This window comes from Xenopus laevis, chromosome 4L, assembly GCF_017654675.1.
Source record: "Xenopus laevis strain J_2021 chromosome 4L, Xenopus_laevis_v10.1, whole genome shotgun sequence".
In the NCBI taxonomy this organism is placed as follows: Eukaryota; Metazoa; Chordata; class Amphibia; order Anura; family Pipidae; genus Xenopus; species Xenopus laevis.
The window spans coordinates 590,927-606,503 of NC_054377.1; the positions used below are offsets into that span (position 1 = coordinate 590,927).

The 15,577-nt window shown below is 42.5% G+C and overlaps 2 protein-coding genes across 6 annotated transcripts in view; both read left to right on the forward strand.

Annotated features, from left to right (window-relative positions):
* LOC108713435 (ATP-binding cassette sub-family C member 8) overlaps positions 1-6,144 on the forward strand; it is a 51,559-nt gene extending 45,415 nt beyond the window's left edge. For all 5 annotated transcript variants that reach the window (XM_041589640.1, XM_041589642.1, XM_041589638.1 and 2 more), the window contains 6 exons: positions 235-313; positions 552-660; positions 1,384-1,487; positions 3,156-3,289; positions 5,301-5,363; positions 5,847-6,144. In XM_041589640.1, coding sequence (XP_041445574.1) covers positions 235-313; positions 552-660; positions 1,384-1,487; positions 3,156-3,289; positions 5,301-5,363; positions 5,847-5,984 — 627 coding nt within the window. In that variant the 3' untranslated portion in view covers positions 5,985-6,144. The remainder of the gene's footprint in view (positions 1-234; positions 314-551; positions 661-1,383; positions 1,488-3,155; positions 3,290-5,300; positions 5,364-5,846) is intronic.
* A 6,829-nt stretch (positions 6,145-12,973) lies between these two features.
* Positions 12,974-15,309, forward strand: LOC108713704 (ATP-sensitive inward rectifier potassium channel 11). The gene has a single exon (XM_018257212.2). It carries the CDS (start codon positions 13,258-13,260, stop codon positions 14,422-14,424), a length of 1,167 nt encoding a protein of 388 aa, XP_018112701.1. The 5' UTR covers positions 12,974-13,257; the 3' UTR covers positions 14,425-15,309.
* Positions 15,310-15,577: the final 268 nt, after the last annotated feature.

Here is a 15,577-nt window from a genome sequence, read left to right on the forward strand (position 1 = left end):
GGAGTTCTCAGGGAGTTGTCACTTGATAAAAGCAACATATTCGTCAGGTCCAACCCTCCCAGTAATTCCTGTGTGGCCTCTGGTTGATCCAATGGCAGGAGAAAGGGGAGTTTTTGGCTGTTATTTGAATGAGAAGAGATGGGGGAGACCCCGGGGTATCAGGGGGTCATTGTTACCCTCTTCCTGAATTTCTCCACCAACCAAATCATCTCATTCTGCTCCTCATTTCCTCAGATTGGGATCTGTGGTCGCACTGGGAGTGGCAAATCCTCCTTCTCGTTGGCCTTTTTCCGGATGGTGGACACGTTCCAGGGTAAGTGGGAAATTACTGAGCGGCTGCCCCCGACCTCTTTATCCTGATAAATCTGCCCAACTGCACCCCCCCCCCCACAGTCACTGGGCCCTTCCTCTAGCACTGGGGCCACTGGAGCAACTGATATTAATACAATACATTCTTTGCAGGGGGTTATGGTTCTTCTTTATTCCCAGAATTCCTTTCTGCTTTCCCAACTGTGATTCCTCAAATCTCCTTGTGTTTGCCCCCCCCCCAGGCAGGATCATCATTGATGGGATAGACATTGCTAAACTGCCTCTGCAGACCCTGAGATCTCGACTGTCAATCATCCTGCAGGACCCCATATTGTTCAGTGGTACAATCCGGTAGGTCTTAGACCGTCAGCTTTATGGTTACTCTACAGACATAGGGACTGTTCCTGCTGAATTGTGCTTAGTACAGGGAATACCTATGTACCATAGTTTTATGGGATCTCTCTGTACAGACTATGAGCAAACTTAGGGGACTGTTCCTGCTGAATTGTGCTTAGTACAGGGAATACCTATGCTGTGATATTAAGAGGGTTAAACAAAGCCATGACTATGGAGAATCAGCCAATAAGATCACATGATGAGTTGGTATAATTGGAGGAATAGTAACACAGGGGGGGAATTTGTGCAGACGACCAGCAGGGGGCAGTGCAGAACTTCATATTATAATGGGGGTAAAGTGAATATAAAAGGGGTCGATATAATTCTATATAATACACAAAAGCCATGAATATCCTGTAAATGATATCCTTATAAACGGTGAGTAGTGATGTCATCAGTTATAAACGGTGAGTTCTGATGTCATTTCTGTCACATGACTCACTGAAACTTGTGTATTATAATAAATAAAGTACCCCCAGTTGTAAAATATGAGGATATTAGAAGTTACCTCGGAGTTCCATGACCTGTATAAAAACACTCGGCCTTCGGCCTCGTACTTTTATATGGTCATGAAACTCCTCGGTAACTAATAATATCCTTATATTTTACAAGAGGGGGTACTTTATTCACTATATATTATATAATCCACTAATAAGTAACACAGAAATGTCTCCTCAGGTTTAATCTGGACCCAGAGAACAAGTGTACGGACGCGATGCTGTGGGAGGCGCTGGAGATTGCGCAACTCAAACACGTAGTGAAGGTTTTGCCGGGGGGTCTGGGTGAGTTTGGGTTCCCGTGTGACATATTGGTGTTTCATACCTCCCAACTGTCCTGGTTTTAGAGGGACAGTCCCTCTTTGACCACTCTATCCGCAGTCCCTTATTTGTACGGGAAAGTCCCGTTTTTCTCTGCACTGAACAGCCAGAAACAGAAACAACGTTTCTAACTTAATTGGCTTTTGGCAGAGAGCCCAGAACAGCCACAGCAGCAGATAAGTTACTTTTGTAACAATTTTGAGATCAGCAAATAAGTAATTGTAACAATATAAGATAACAGGTCCCTTGGGAGAAGTCAGACTCACAGCTTAAAGGGCAATTCACCTTCATTAGCAAAACTGTAATAACTGAAAAAAACACAGAAATGTCTTCAAACTTTTATAACCTGCCAAATTTTGTCAAATTAACATGGTCATTTGGGGGTGTGGCCACAGAAATGGGCGTGGTCAAAAAACACCCGTGCTACACACGCTAGAGTCCTGCAGCGGGTCGGGTACCCACGGGTAACCAACAAAAACCTGCGGTACCCTGCAGGTTGTGGGTAGAAGTTCTGGGTGCGGGTATAGACGCAGGTCGTGGTTCTGTGGGGTCGCGGGTCTTCTCAATAGTGATTTTTACTTCTTTTTTCTGATCACGCCTACTTCTGATAATGTCACTTCCAGTTTACAGTGACATCACTTCCTGATTCTTGATGGTCAGCGGGTAGGGGTCGGGTAGGGGTCGGGTCGGGTTCCCGCGCAGGACTCTAATACGCACCAACTTTTTGTCACTCTTTTTATTTCCAAAATGTTGGGAGGTGTGTGTCATGTGATAGGTACGGCTCTGGCACATAGTGATATGGGGGGACATAGTGATATGGGGGGACATAGTGATATGGGGGGACATAGTGATATGGGGGACATAGTGATATGGGGGGCACATAGTGATATGGGGGCACATAGTGATATGGGGGGACATAGTGATATGGGGGGACATAGTGATATGGGGGCACATAGTGATATAGGTGGACATACTGATATGGGGGACATAGTGATATGGGGGGCACATAGTGATATGGGGGCACATAGTGATATGGGGGGACATAGTGATATGGGGGGACATAGTGATATGGGGGACATAGTGATATAGGTGGACATACTGATATGGGGGGACATAGTGATATAGGTGGACATACTGATATGGGGGACATAGTGATATGGGGGGACATAGTGATATGGGGGACATAGTGATATGGGGGGCACATAGTGATATGGGGGCACATAGTGATATGGGGGGACATAGTGATATGGGGGGACATAGTGATATGGGGGCACATAGTGATATAGGTGGACATACTGATATGGGGGACATAGTGATATGGGGGGCACATAGTGATATGGGGGCACATAGTGATATGGGGGGACATAGTGATATGGGGGGACATAGTGATATGGGGGCACATAGTGATATAGGTGGACATACTGATATGGGGGACATAGTGATATGGGGGGCACATAGTGATATGGGGGGACATAGTGATATGGGGGGACATAGTGATATGGGGGGGACATAGTGATATGGGGGGGGACATAGTGATATGGGGGCAGATTGTGATATGGGGGGCACATAGTGATATGGGGGAGGTGAGACTGTATTTGCCGTGTGGGGTAATTACTGGGGTGTCTGTTGCAGATGCGACGGTGACAGAAGGGGGAGAGAATTTCAGTGTGGGGCAGAGGCAACTGTTCTGTTTGGCTCGAGCCTTCGTGCGTAAGAGCAGCATTCTCATCATGGACGAGGCTACGGCTTCCATCGATATGGCTACGGTATGTATCAGCCCCTCCCCCGGGGGCACGGAATGAACCACTTGTCTTACACTCAGGGGCCCTATTAATAACCCGCAGCTGTCACTTTACATGTCGCTGGCACTCACTCCAGACTGGCACTCACAGCGGCACAGACTCATGGGCACACGGGGATTTTTGTCTTTACGCAGGCTACTTAACCCTTTGCTTGCCAGGACACTTTACTTCTCTGGTGATATATACACAGGGCATGTCATAGAAGAAAGAGCAATTCCTGAGCTGACAGTTAGGTGCCTGACAGTGAGTGCTCTAGAATGTAATATATGTGGCAGTTAGGTGCCTGACAGTGAGTGCTGTAGAATGTAATATGTGTGGCAGTTAGGTGCCTGACAGTGAGTGCTCTAGAATGTAATATATGTGGCAGTTAGGTGGCTGACAGTCAATGCTCTAGAATGTAATATATGTGACAGTTAGGTGCCTGACAGTGAGTGCTGTAGAATGTAATATATGTGACAGGTAGGTGAGTGACAGTTTTTATGATGAGCCTGTTCTAGTAGCCACTAATAAACAAAATGGCAAGCAATTTCTGTGCCAATGGCTAGTGGCCAGATTTAGTTTCCCCTTTTTCTGTCAGTTACGTTTAGTTTGAGCCTCGTTCTTAATTTCTTACATTTTAGCTTTTGTCTCATTGAATATTAAACCTTCACCTGTCCCCAGTGTATTCCTTTTATTAATAATAACTGGGAGACACAGTGGTGAAAAAGCACACGTTTCTAGGCACATTCCACCATAGCAACCAATATGTAACCATGGCAAACAAACAACACGCCCCAATAGCCCTAGTTCACTGATGGGAAATGTCCTTCACAAGGAATTGTGTGAGACACAGGGAATAATAGAAGGGAATATTATATTAGGATATATATATATATAAGGACATGACCATATACAGGTCACACAACTTGAAGGTGACGTCTAATATCCATGGAAAATAACATCTAAACATTGCACTTTGCTCACTCATTTGTGCTTAAGAATTGTCACTTCTATCCGCTTCCCAGTGGCCTCAATGCATGTGATGCCCTGACTACAGCCCAGATTGATGGCCAGACTACTGCCCAGACTAATGCCCAGACTGATGCCCAGACTGATGCCCAGACTAATGCCCCGACTACTGCCCAGACTGATGCCCAGACTAATGCACAGACTAATGCCCAGACTGATGCTCAGACTGATGCCCAGACTGATACCCAGATGAATGCCCAGACTGATGCCCAGACTAATGCCCAGACTACTGCCCAGACTACTGCCCAGACTAATGCCCAGAGTAATGCCCAGACTGATGCCCAGACTAATGCCCGGACTAATGCCCAGACTGATGCCCAGACTGATGCCCAGACTGATGCCCAGACTAATGCCCAGACTACTGCCCAGACTACTGCCCAGACTAATGCCCAGAGTAATGCCCAGACTAATGCCCGGACTAATGCCCAGAGTAATGCCCAGACTAATGCCCGGACTAATGCCCAGACTGATGCCCAGACTGATGCCCAGACTGATGCCCAGACTGATGCCCAGACTAATGCCCAGACTGATGCCCAGACTAATGCCCAGACTGATGCCCAGACTAATGCCCAGACTAATGCCCAGACTGATGCCCAGACTAATGCCCAGACTGATGCCCAGACTAATGCCCAGACTAATGCCCAGACTGATACCCAGACTGATGCCCAGACTAATGCCCAGACTAATGCCCAGACTAATGCCCAGACTAATGCCCAGACTGATACCCAGACTGATGCCCAGACTAATACCCAGACTGATGCCCAGACTGATGCCCAGACTGATGCCCAGACTGATGCCAAGCTCTTGGTATCCCAGAATGAGGAAAACCAGGGAAAGAGCAAGTTGCCCAGAGCAGCACAAAGTACAAGTTGATGGGGGGGAGGCAGTTAATAGGGACCTCCTTGTATCTGAGGCAGAAATAACCCCAAATGTTTCTTTGCTGATTTCTATTCACCTTTCCCCCCAGGAGAACATCTTACAGAAGGTGGTGATGACGGCGTTTGATGATCGCACGGTGGTGACCATTGCTGTAAGTGACGGGTCTGGAGACGGATTTAGGGAACCGCCTGGTTAATGTGGGGGATCCCCAAGTTTGGGATTATGGGGTGGGGGGGCAGTGTTACATTACAGGGGAACATTACAGACTTCACCTATTGGACCATATTAGATGTTGCTGTAATGTCACAGGCCCAATCTCCTGCCTCAATCTGTGTCCCCCCCATCTGTCACCCCTCCCCCCTCAGTCATAGAGAGAATTGGGTCAGTAGCACCGGGACCCCCTGCCTGTTACTTAACCCTTTCTTATCCCACAGCGTCACTGACATTAATCTATATATAAATAGACTGTATATAGTCCCTCCCCTCTGCAGCAGGGGGTTAGGGAAGGGAAAGAGATTTGGGAAGAGAATTGTTGGAAATGGGGTGAGTGTAACGGCAGTGACAGTAGTGGGGGGTTAGGGATTAGTAATGGGGGTGAAGACCCCACATTCTGACCTTTTCTCTCTCCCCCCAGCATCGGGTTCACACCATCCTGAACGCAGACCTGGTGATTGTGATGAAGCGGGGGGCCATCATGGAGTACGAGAAGCCGGGGGCGCTGCTGGAGCAGGAGGGGAGCATGTTCTCTTCTTATGTCCAGGCTGATAAATAAGTGCAATTCCCTTTTATATGAGTGTAAATAAGCTGTAAATACAAATATTCTTGGTTATTTCATAACAACAAACGTTTCCTCTTTATTAATGATGCCCCCGTGCTCCCCGACATACAACGGGGGGACTTCTTTTAATCTGGGCCCCTCATATAATTGTGTAAATACGAATTTGGGAATATTTCAAGTGAAAAAGGGCCTTGGTGCCCGAAACATGTTGTGTGGACGCACAATAAAAATTCTTATATAGAGACTGTTAATAAAAATTCTTATATAGAGACTAATACAAATTCTTATATAGAGACTGTTAATACAAATTCTTATATAGAGACTGTTAATACAAATTCCTATATAGAGACTGTTAATACAAATTCTTATATATAGAGACAGAGACTGTTAATACAAATTCTTATATATAGAGACTGTTAATACAAATTCCTATATAGAGACTGTTAATACAAATTCTTATATATAGAGACAGAGACTGTTAATACAAATTCTTATATATAGAGACTGTTAATACAAATTCCTATATAGAGACTGTTAATACAAATTCCTATATAGAGACTGTTAATACAAATTCCTATATAGAGACTGTTAATACAAATTCTTATATATAGAGACAGAGACTGTTAATACAAATTCTTATATAGAGACTGTTAATACAAATTCCTATATAGAGACTGTTAATACAAATTCTTATATATAGAGACAGAGACTGTTAATACAAATTCTTATATATAGAGACTGTTAATACAAATTCCTATATAGAGACTGTTAATACAAATTCTTATATAGAGACTGTTAATACAAATTCTTATATAGAGACTGTTAATACAAATTCTTATATAGAGACTGTTAACACAAATTCTTATATAGAGACTGTTAATACAAATTCTTATATATAGAGACAAAGACTGTTAATACAAATTCTTATATATAGAGACTGTTAATACAAATTCCTATATAGAGACTGTTAATACAAATTCCTATATAGAGACTGTTAATACAAATTCTTATATATAGAGACAGAGACTGTTAATACAAATTCTTATATAGAGACTGTTAATACAAATTCCTATATAGAGACTGTTAATACAAATTCTTATATATAGAGACAGAGACTGTTAATACAAATTCTTATATATAGAGACTGTTAATACAAATTCCTATATAGAGACTGTTAATACAAATTCTTATATAGAGACTGTTAATACAAATTCTTATATAGAGACTGTTAATACAAATTCTTATATAGAGACTGTTAACACAAATTCTTATATAGAGACTGTTAATACAAATTCCTATATAGAGACTGTTAATACAAATTCCTATATAGAGACTGTTAATACAAATTCTTATATAGAGACTGTTAATACAAATTCTTATATAGAGACTGTTAATACAAATTCCTATATAGAGACTGTTAATACAAATTCCTATATAGAGACTGTTAATACAAATTCTTATATATAGAGACAAAGACTGTTAATACAAATTCTTATATATAGAGACTGTTAATACAAATTCCTATATAGAGACTGTTAATACAAATTCTTATATAGAGACTGTTAATACAAATTCTTATATAGAGACTGTTAATACAAATTCCTATATAGAGACTGTTAATACAAATTCCTATATAGAGACTGTTAATACAAATTCTTATATAGAGACTGTTAATACAAATTCCTATATAGAGACTGTTAATACAAATTCCTATATAGAGACTGTTAATACAAATTCCTATATAGAGACTGTTAATACAAATTCTTATATATAGAGACAGAGACTGTTAATACAAATTCCTATATAGAGACTGTTAATACAAATTCCTATATAGAGACTGTTAATACAAATTCCTATATAGAGACTGTTAATACAAATTCTTATATAGAGACTGTTAATACAAATTCCTATATAGAGACTGTTAATACAAATTCTTATATAGAGACTGTTAATACAAATTCCTATATAGAGACTGTTAATACAAATTCCTATATAGAGACTGTTAATACAAATTCCTATATAGAGACTGTTAATACAAATTCCTATATAGAGACTGTTAATACAAATTCTTATATATAGAGACAGAGACTGTTAATACAAATTCCTATATAGAGACTGTTAATACAAATTCCTATATAGAGACTGTTAATACAAATTCCTATATAGAGACTGTTAATACAAATTCCTATATAGAGACTGTTAATACAAATTCTTATATATAGAGACAGAGACTGTTAATACAAATTCCTATATAGAGACTGTTAATACAAATTCCTATATAGAGACTGTTAATACAAATTCCTATATAGAGACTGTTAATACAAATTCTTATATAGAGACTGTTAATACAAATTCCTATATAGAGACTGTTAATACAAATTCCTATATAGAGACTGTTAATACAAATTCTTATATAGAGACTGTTAATACAAATTCCTATATAGAGACTGTTAATACAAATTCTTATATAGAGACTGTTAATACAAATTCTTATATAGAGACTGTTAATACAAATTCTTATATAGAGACTGTTAATACAAATTCTTATATAGAGACTGTTAATACAAATTCTTATATATAGAGACTGTTAATACAAATTCTTATATAGAGACTGTTAATACAAATTCTTATATAGAGACTGTTAATACAAATTCCTATATAGAGACTGTTAATACAAATTCCTATATAGAGACTGTTAATACAAATTCTTATATAGAGACTGTTAATACAAATTCCTATATAGAGACTGTTAATACAAATTCCTATATAGAGACTGTTAATACAAATTCCTATATAGAGACTGTTAATACAAATTCTTATATAGAGACTGTTAATACAAATTCCTATATAGAGACTGTTAATACAAATTCTTATATAGAGACTGTTAATACAAATTCTTATATAGAGACTGTTAATACAAATTCTTATATAGAGACTGTTAATACAAATTCTTATATAGAGACTGTTAATACAAATTCTTATATAGAGACTGTTAATACAAATTCTTATATAGAGACTGTTAATACAAATTCCTATATAGAGACTGTTAATACAAATTCTTATATAGAGACTGTTAATACAAATTCCTATATAGAGACTGTTAATACAAATTCTTATATAGAGACTGTTAATACAAATTCCTATATAGAGACTGTTAATACAAATTCCTATATAGAGACTGTTAATACAAATTCCTATATAGAGACTGTTAATACAAATTCCTATATAGAGACTGTTAATACAAATTCCTATATAGAGACTGTTAATACAAATTCTTATATAGAGACTGTTAATACAAATTCCTATATAGAGACTGTTAATACAAATTCCTATATAGAGACTGTTAATACAAATTCTTATATAGAGACTGTTAATACAAATTCCTATATAGAGACTGTTAATACAAAGTGCAGGACCGTGTTGGAGCCTCCAGGGAATCATTACTATTGATTAGTAAAGGTTTAACGACTGTGAGTAAATCTACTGTTGGGCCCCTCATATAATTCTATTATAGACACAAGGAACGTACAGAGGCAGATCTATTGTGCGACTAATTCATGTCATTATGGAGAATAGAGAAAATACACAAATCAGGTTTCCTATCTGTGTCATTTACTTCTCCCCACAAACATTAGAGGGGTCGGGGATCAGTAGAGGGTCATTATGGGGATCAAGTGTCACAGTCTCGACTCGTTACTCTGAGCCCAGTGGATATTTCTGGGCAGGACCTGCAGATCCAGGAGAAGCTCCACAATCTGATCCCGGTGCAACTGCTGAATGTGGGAATTGTGACCCCAACGTTACAGTAAAACTGATGCCGATCAGTCATTTATAGGGGGGCAGAGATCAAACTGTCAGCACCCCGAATTGCCTCTACTGCCTCTCAGATCAACTGGCTGCTAATTAACCCTGCAACTGCTGCCACTCACCCTATTGAGGCACCTGAAGGTCTGTGCTTACAGCGGGTGCTTTAGAGTGGGAGATTTAGAGTGTGAGCTTTTGGGTGGGAGCTTCAGGGTAGGAGGTTTACAGTGGGAGCTTTAGGGTGGGAGATATAGGGTGGGAGCTTTACGGTGGGAGCTTTAGAGTGTGAGCTTTAAGGTTGGAGATTTAGGATGGGAGCTTTTGGGTGGGAGCTTTTGGGTGGGAGGTTTAGGGTGGGAGATTTAGGGTGGGAGGTATTGGGGGGCCTTTATAGAAAACACCCCAGTTGTGGAGTGAAATGCTGCTGTGCCTGGGGGTAATATGAAGGGTCAGTGATGGATAATGGGCCCAGTGTGGGTGTTAGAACAAAACAAATTACAAGTTTAGCAGCCCCCACTATAATGCCCCCCCCCCTGCACTTGATGTGTAAATGAGCCCCCAGGTTGTTAATTCTGCACTGACTGATTATTATTGGGAAATATTCCATTTTATTCTTCCTGAAACTGCTCCCTGTTGTCTCTGATGAGGGGCCCCGGGGCCCAGAGTATCAGTTAAATGGATTCGTTCCCGTATGTGCCCCCCCCCCATATTCCAGACACCCCAACTGCTCCGGACTCCCCACTGCTGGGAATGTTGGTCCCTATATTTGGCTGATGGGGGGGGGGGGTACGTGTCAGTTTGTTGACATCCCTGGGGCTGAGACTCATCTGACCCATTTGTAACTGTCAGCGCCGGCTGGTGTCACTGGGAAGGGACCGACTCATGGGGGCTCATGTATTATTAATAGATAAACTCCCAGCAACTCCCATCAGCCTTTCCAATAATCCTACACTAGTGAGTGGGGGGAGGGTTCCATCCTGGTGAATGGGGCACAAATCTATTTTAAACACACAAATAAATAGTGATATTGAGAGACTCTGTCCAGGAACATTAATTAATTAATTAATTAATTAATTAATTAATAGTCCAGAAATGTAGAAAGTATCAGAGGAGCCCCCAGTCCAAGGTTCCCACCCAATTACTGACACAGACACAACACTGGCCTGAGAATGTCCTAATTAAGACTTTTTAACTTAATAAAAACCAGTTACTGATTCACTTGCAAACGACATCACCCGATTTACTTTATTTATATGGAAATCGATTTTGTCTCCTTCATAAATGTTGTCTGACTTGGCACGAAATGTGATGCCCACGTGGTAAATTGGGACAAAAGTATCTGAGTAGAATAATAATAATAATAATAATAATAATAATAATAGTAATATAATAATAATAATAATGATAATAATACTAATAATAATAATAATAATAACAATATAATAATAATAATACTAATAATAATAATAATAATATAAAAATATAAAAATAATATCTTATCCTCTCTTACCCAGTAATTCTGACCCGTAAAATATTTTATTTGCCCCTCTGATTTCCACTCATCTGTTTCCTCCTGTCCCACCTCTATTTCTCTTGTCCCCCAATCCTACCATTGCCCCCCCTGTTCTATTCTATTGTGCCCTCATTTCTTTCCCTCCCCTCCCCCTCACATTCCCTCCTCCCCAGAGCGCAGTCCCTGGAGTCCTATTGTGATGCTCATACAATGAACTGATTCCTTTTGTTTAACAATGAGAAACACAATTCATTTCAATCACAGCCCCCCAATATTTGAGCTCAGTAATGAGGGACCCACAGGGCCGGGAGCTCAGGGACAGATCAGGTCTCGACTGCAGTATTTTTGGCTGAGGGGGGGGGGATCTTGGAATGAGAAGAGAAATGAGCAGCGAGGAAACGACTGTGACTGATCGGAATCTTATTATATCACATAATAATAATAATAATAATAATAATAATAATGCTAATAATAATAATTATAATAATAATAATATTGGTAATAATAGTAATAATAATAATGATTTTCATAATAATAATAATAATAATAATAATAATAATAATAATAATAATAAAAATGATAATAGTAATAATAATAATAATAATAATAATAATAAAGATGATAATAATAATAATAGTAATAACAATAATAATGTTGGTGCAGCTCTAGGTCGCACTTATTTCAGTTGATGAAACTGAGGGTCCCACAGGGATTAATTATAAGACAGGTCAGAGCCGGGGGATCCTGGACGTGTATTTGCCCCAATCACTGACACTTCATGTGTAACTAGAGGTAAGAAATAGCCCAACAGCTGACACTCCTGCCCCCATTCTCTCTATTGAAACTTCCCCCAGATTCTGACTGTTCTGCACACAAAACCCAGAGACCTGGAAAGAGACAAAAAATGAGATTTACTTCCCAAACTGTTATTGTTTCTCCCTGGAAATGATTCACTAAATGAGGATTTTGGCTTCAGAAATAAAAACTGAGGGATTATTGTAACAAGCGACCAAATAAACAGCTGTGATGTGACCCCCGGAATATGATGTGATTCATTGGTGGGGAGGAAAGGAGATCTCACCATCAGCATAGGAAGGGGTTCTTTACTGTAAGGACAGTCAGGTTATGGGATTCCCTACCAAGAGAGGGGGAATGAGTGATTCATTGGTGGAGAGGAAAGGAGATATAATCATCAGTATAGGAGGGGGTCCTTGTGTATTTGTTTAGTCACAGTCACTTGGCAGAAAGTGGTCCCAGTCCCATGAGATTATTATCGGGGGTCAGTGAGGGACAAATTAATGATTTTTATAATAATTAAGAGGAAACGAGCCCCCCAGGCCCCATGGGAAATTGAGTAAATGGGAAGTTCCTGAGAGCAGGGGGGGGTGGCCCAGAATAGAATGAGATCCAGTCAGTAAATGATTTAATCAGTAAATAGAGATAAATGGAGATCAGATACTCAGAGTCGATTCTACTGACCCCCCAGTTGTGTCCCAGAGACTCATCACATTGTGCCCCAGATCTGAGTGTCACCCCCGCAGCCCAGACACCCCCTCCCTTTGTCCCAATCAGTCGCTTTATTGTCTGTTGCCGGGCACCCCCCAGTGGCCCCTGTCGGACGCGCAGTTGCAGCAGAGGAGGCTCCACCCCCAGATCAGCCGACTGTCAGTTGTTGGGATTAAAGTCGCAGGTGACAGACGGAAGGAGAGATCAGTCCCAGTCGGTCCCAGTTGGTCCCAGTCGGTAGGAGTCGCTCACTGGGCTCTTTTAGCATAAGGAGCCCCCCAGCCCTCCCCTCTCTCCCCTGACTGATTGGCGGGGGCAGATGGAGTGTGGGGGCCGGACCCAGCAGGACACAGCTCAGCCACATCTGGTGCCGGACCCGAGTGAACTTGTGGGCTGAGCCCTTCCCTCCGCTGCCCCAGACAAGAGCAAATACTATGGGACGAGATGATGTCTAGGAAGGGAATGATCCTCAAGGAATTTCTTCTGACGACTCGTCTGGCCGAGGACATCACTGAGCCCAAGTTGCAAGCCCAGGAGAGACGGTCTCGCTTTGTGGCCAAGAATGGCACGTGCAATGTGGCCCATACAAACATCAGGGAGCAGGGGCGCTTTCTCATGGACGTGTTCACTACTGTGGTGGACCTCAAGTGGCCCTACACCTTCCTCACCGTCACCATGTCCTACCTCTGCACTTGGCTGCTCTTTGGAATGATCTGGTGGCTCATCGCGTTTGCCCACGGGGACCTGGACATCAACGAGGAGACCTTCGTGCCCTGTGTGACCAGTGTCCAGTCATTCACTGCAGCCTTCTTGTTCTCCATTGAGGTGCAGGTCACCATTGGCTTTGGGGGTCGGATGGTCACAGAAGAGTGCCCCTCTGCCATCCTGGTGCTCATCATCCAGAACATCGTTGGCTTGGTCATCAACGCCATCATGCTGGGCTGTATCTTCATGAAGACAGCCCAAGCCCACCGCAGAGCCGAGACCCTCATCTTCAGCAAACACGCGGTCATTGCCCTGAGGAATGGAAAGCTCTGCTTTATGTTCAGGGTCGGCGACCTCAGGAAGAGTATGATCATCAATGCAACTATCCACATGCAGGTGGTGAGGAAGTCCAGCAGCCAAGAAGGTGAAGTTCTACCTCTCAACCAGATTGATATCCAGATGGAGAACCCAATCAGCACCAACGGGATCTTCCTGGTGTCCCCCCTGATCATCTGTCACACCATCACCAAAGACAGTCCCCTGTATGATGTGTCCCCCAACACCCTCACCCACCACCAAGACTTGGAGATCATTGTCATCCTGGAGGGGGTCGTGGAGACCACAGGTATAACCACCCAAGCCAGGACTTCTTACCTGGCGGATGAGATTCACTGGGGGCAGAGGTTTGTTCCTGTAGTGGCAGAGGAGGATGGAAGATATTGTGTCGATTACTCGAAATTTGGGAACACGGTCAATGCCCCGACCCCCCACTGCACCCCCAGAGAAATGGAGGAGAACCACAGCGCCCAGGACAACATCTGCTTCTCCCCCAGGGGCACAGTCAGAAGGAGGAACAAGTCTATGAGGGTAAAACCAAAGTTCACTCTGTTTGAAGAAACTTCCTGACCCCCCAGGGGGATTTATTCACAGACTTGGACCCCCAATGTTCAGGGACAGGCGATGCTTTATATACAAGTGGGACTGGATCAGGTATTTCATATAATGACTTGTACTTACCCTTTATTTACGTTTATAATCTCAGCCGCTTTGTTGCCCTTCAAATTCCATGTTGAACAACTTCCCCTTTATTCTGCAATCAGTGATGACAGTTTTGCACCTACTGGGGAATTTGCCTCCTAGAGACCCTGTGCTATTTACAGCCCCAACTGTCAGCTCCTAGGAGACACATTGTCCCCACTGCTCTGTTTAACCCCTGGGAGACCTGCAGCTCTACTGCTCTATTTAACCCCTGGGAGTCCTACAGCTCTACTGCTCTATTTAACCCCTGGGAGACCTGCAGCTCTACTGCTCTATTTAACCCCTGCGAGACCTGCAGCTCTACTGTGCTGTTTAACCCCTGGGAGACCTGCAGCTCTACTGCTGTGTTTAACCCCTGGGAGACCTGCAGCTCTACTGCTGTTTTTAACCCCGGGAGACCTGCAGCTCTACTGCTCTATTTAACCCCTGGGAGACCTGCAGCTCTACTGCGCTGTTTAACCCCTGAGAGACCTGCAGCTCTACTGCTGTGTTTAACCCCTGGGAGACCTGCAGCTCTACTGTGCTGTTTAACCTCTAGGAGACCTGCAGCTCTACTGCTCTATTTAACTCCTGGGAGACCTGTAGCTCTACTGTGCTGATTAACTCCTGGGAGACCTGCAGCTCTACTGCTCTATTTAACCCCTGGGAGACCTGCAGCTCTACTGCTGTGCTTAACCCATGGTAGACCTGTAGCTCTACTGCTCTATTTAACCCCTGGGAGACCTGCAGCTCTACTGCGCTGTTTAACCCCTGAGAGACCTGCAGCTCTACTGCTGTGTTTAACCCCTGGGAGACCTGCAGCTCTACTGTGCTGTTTAACCTCTAGGAGACCTGCAGCTCTACTGCTCTATTTAACTCCTGGGAGACCTGTAGCTCTACTGTGCTGATTAACTCCTGGGAGACCTGCAGCTCTACTGCTCTATTTAACCCCTGGGAGACCTGCAGCTCTACTGCTGTGCTTAACCCATGGTAGACCTGTAGCTCTACTGCTCTATTTAACCCCTGGGAGACCTGCAGCTCT

Excerpts from the sequence above, each read along its gene's own strand:
- LOC108713704 (XM_018257212.2), top strand. The coding sequence starts at position 13,258 with ATGATGTCTAGGAAGGGAATGATCCTCAAGGAATTTCTTCTGACGACT.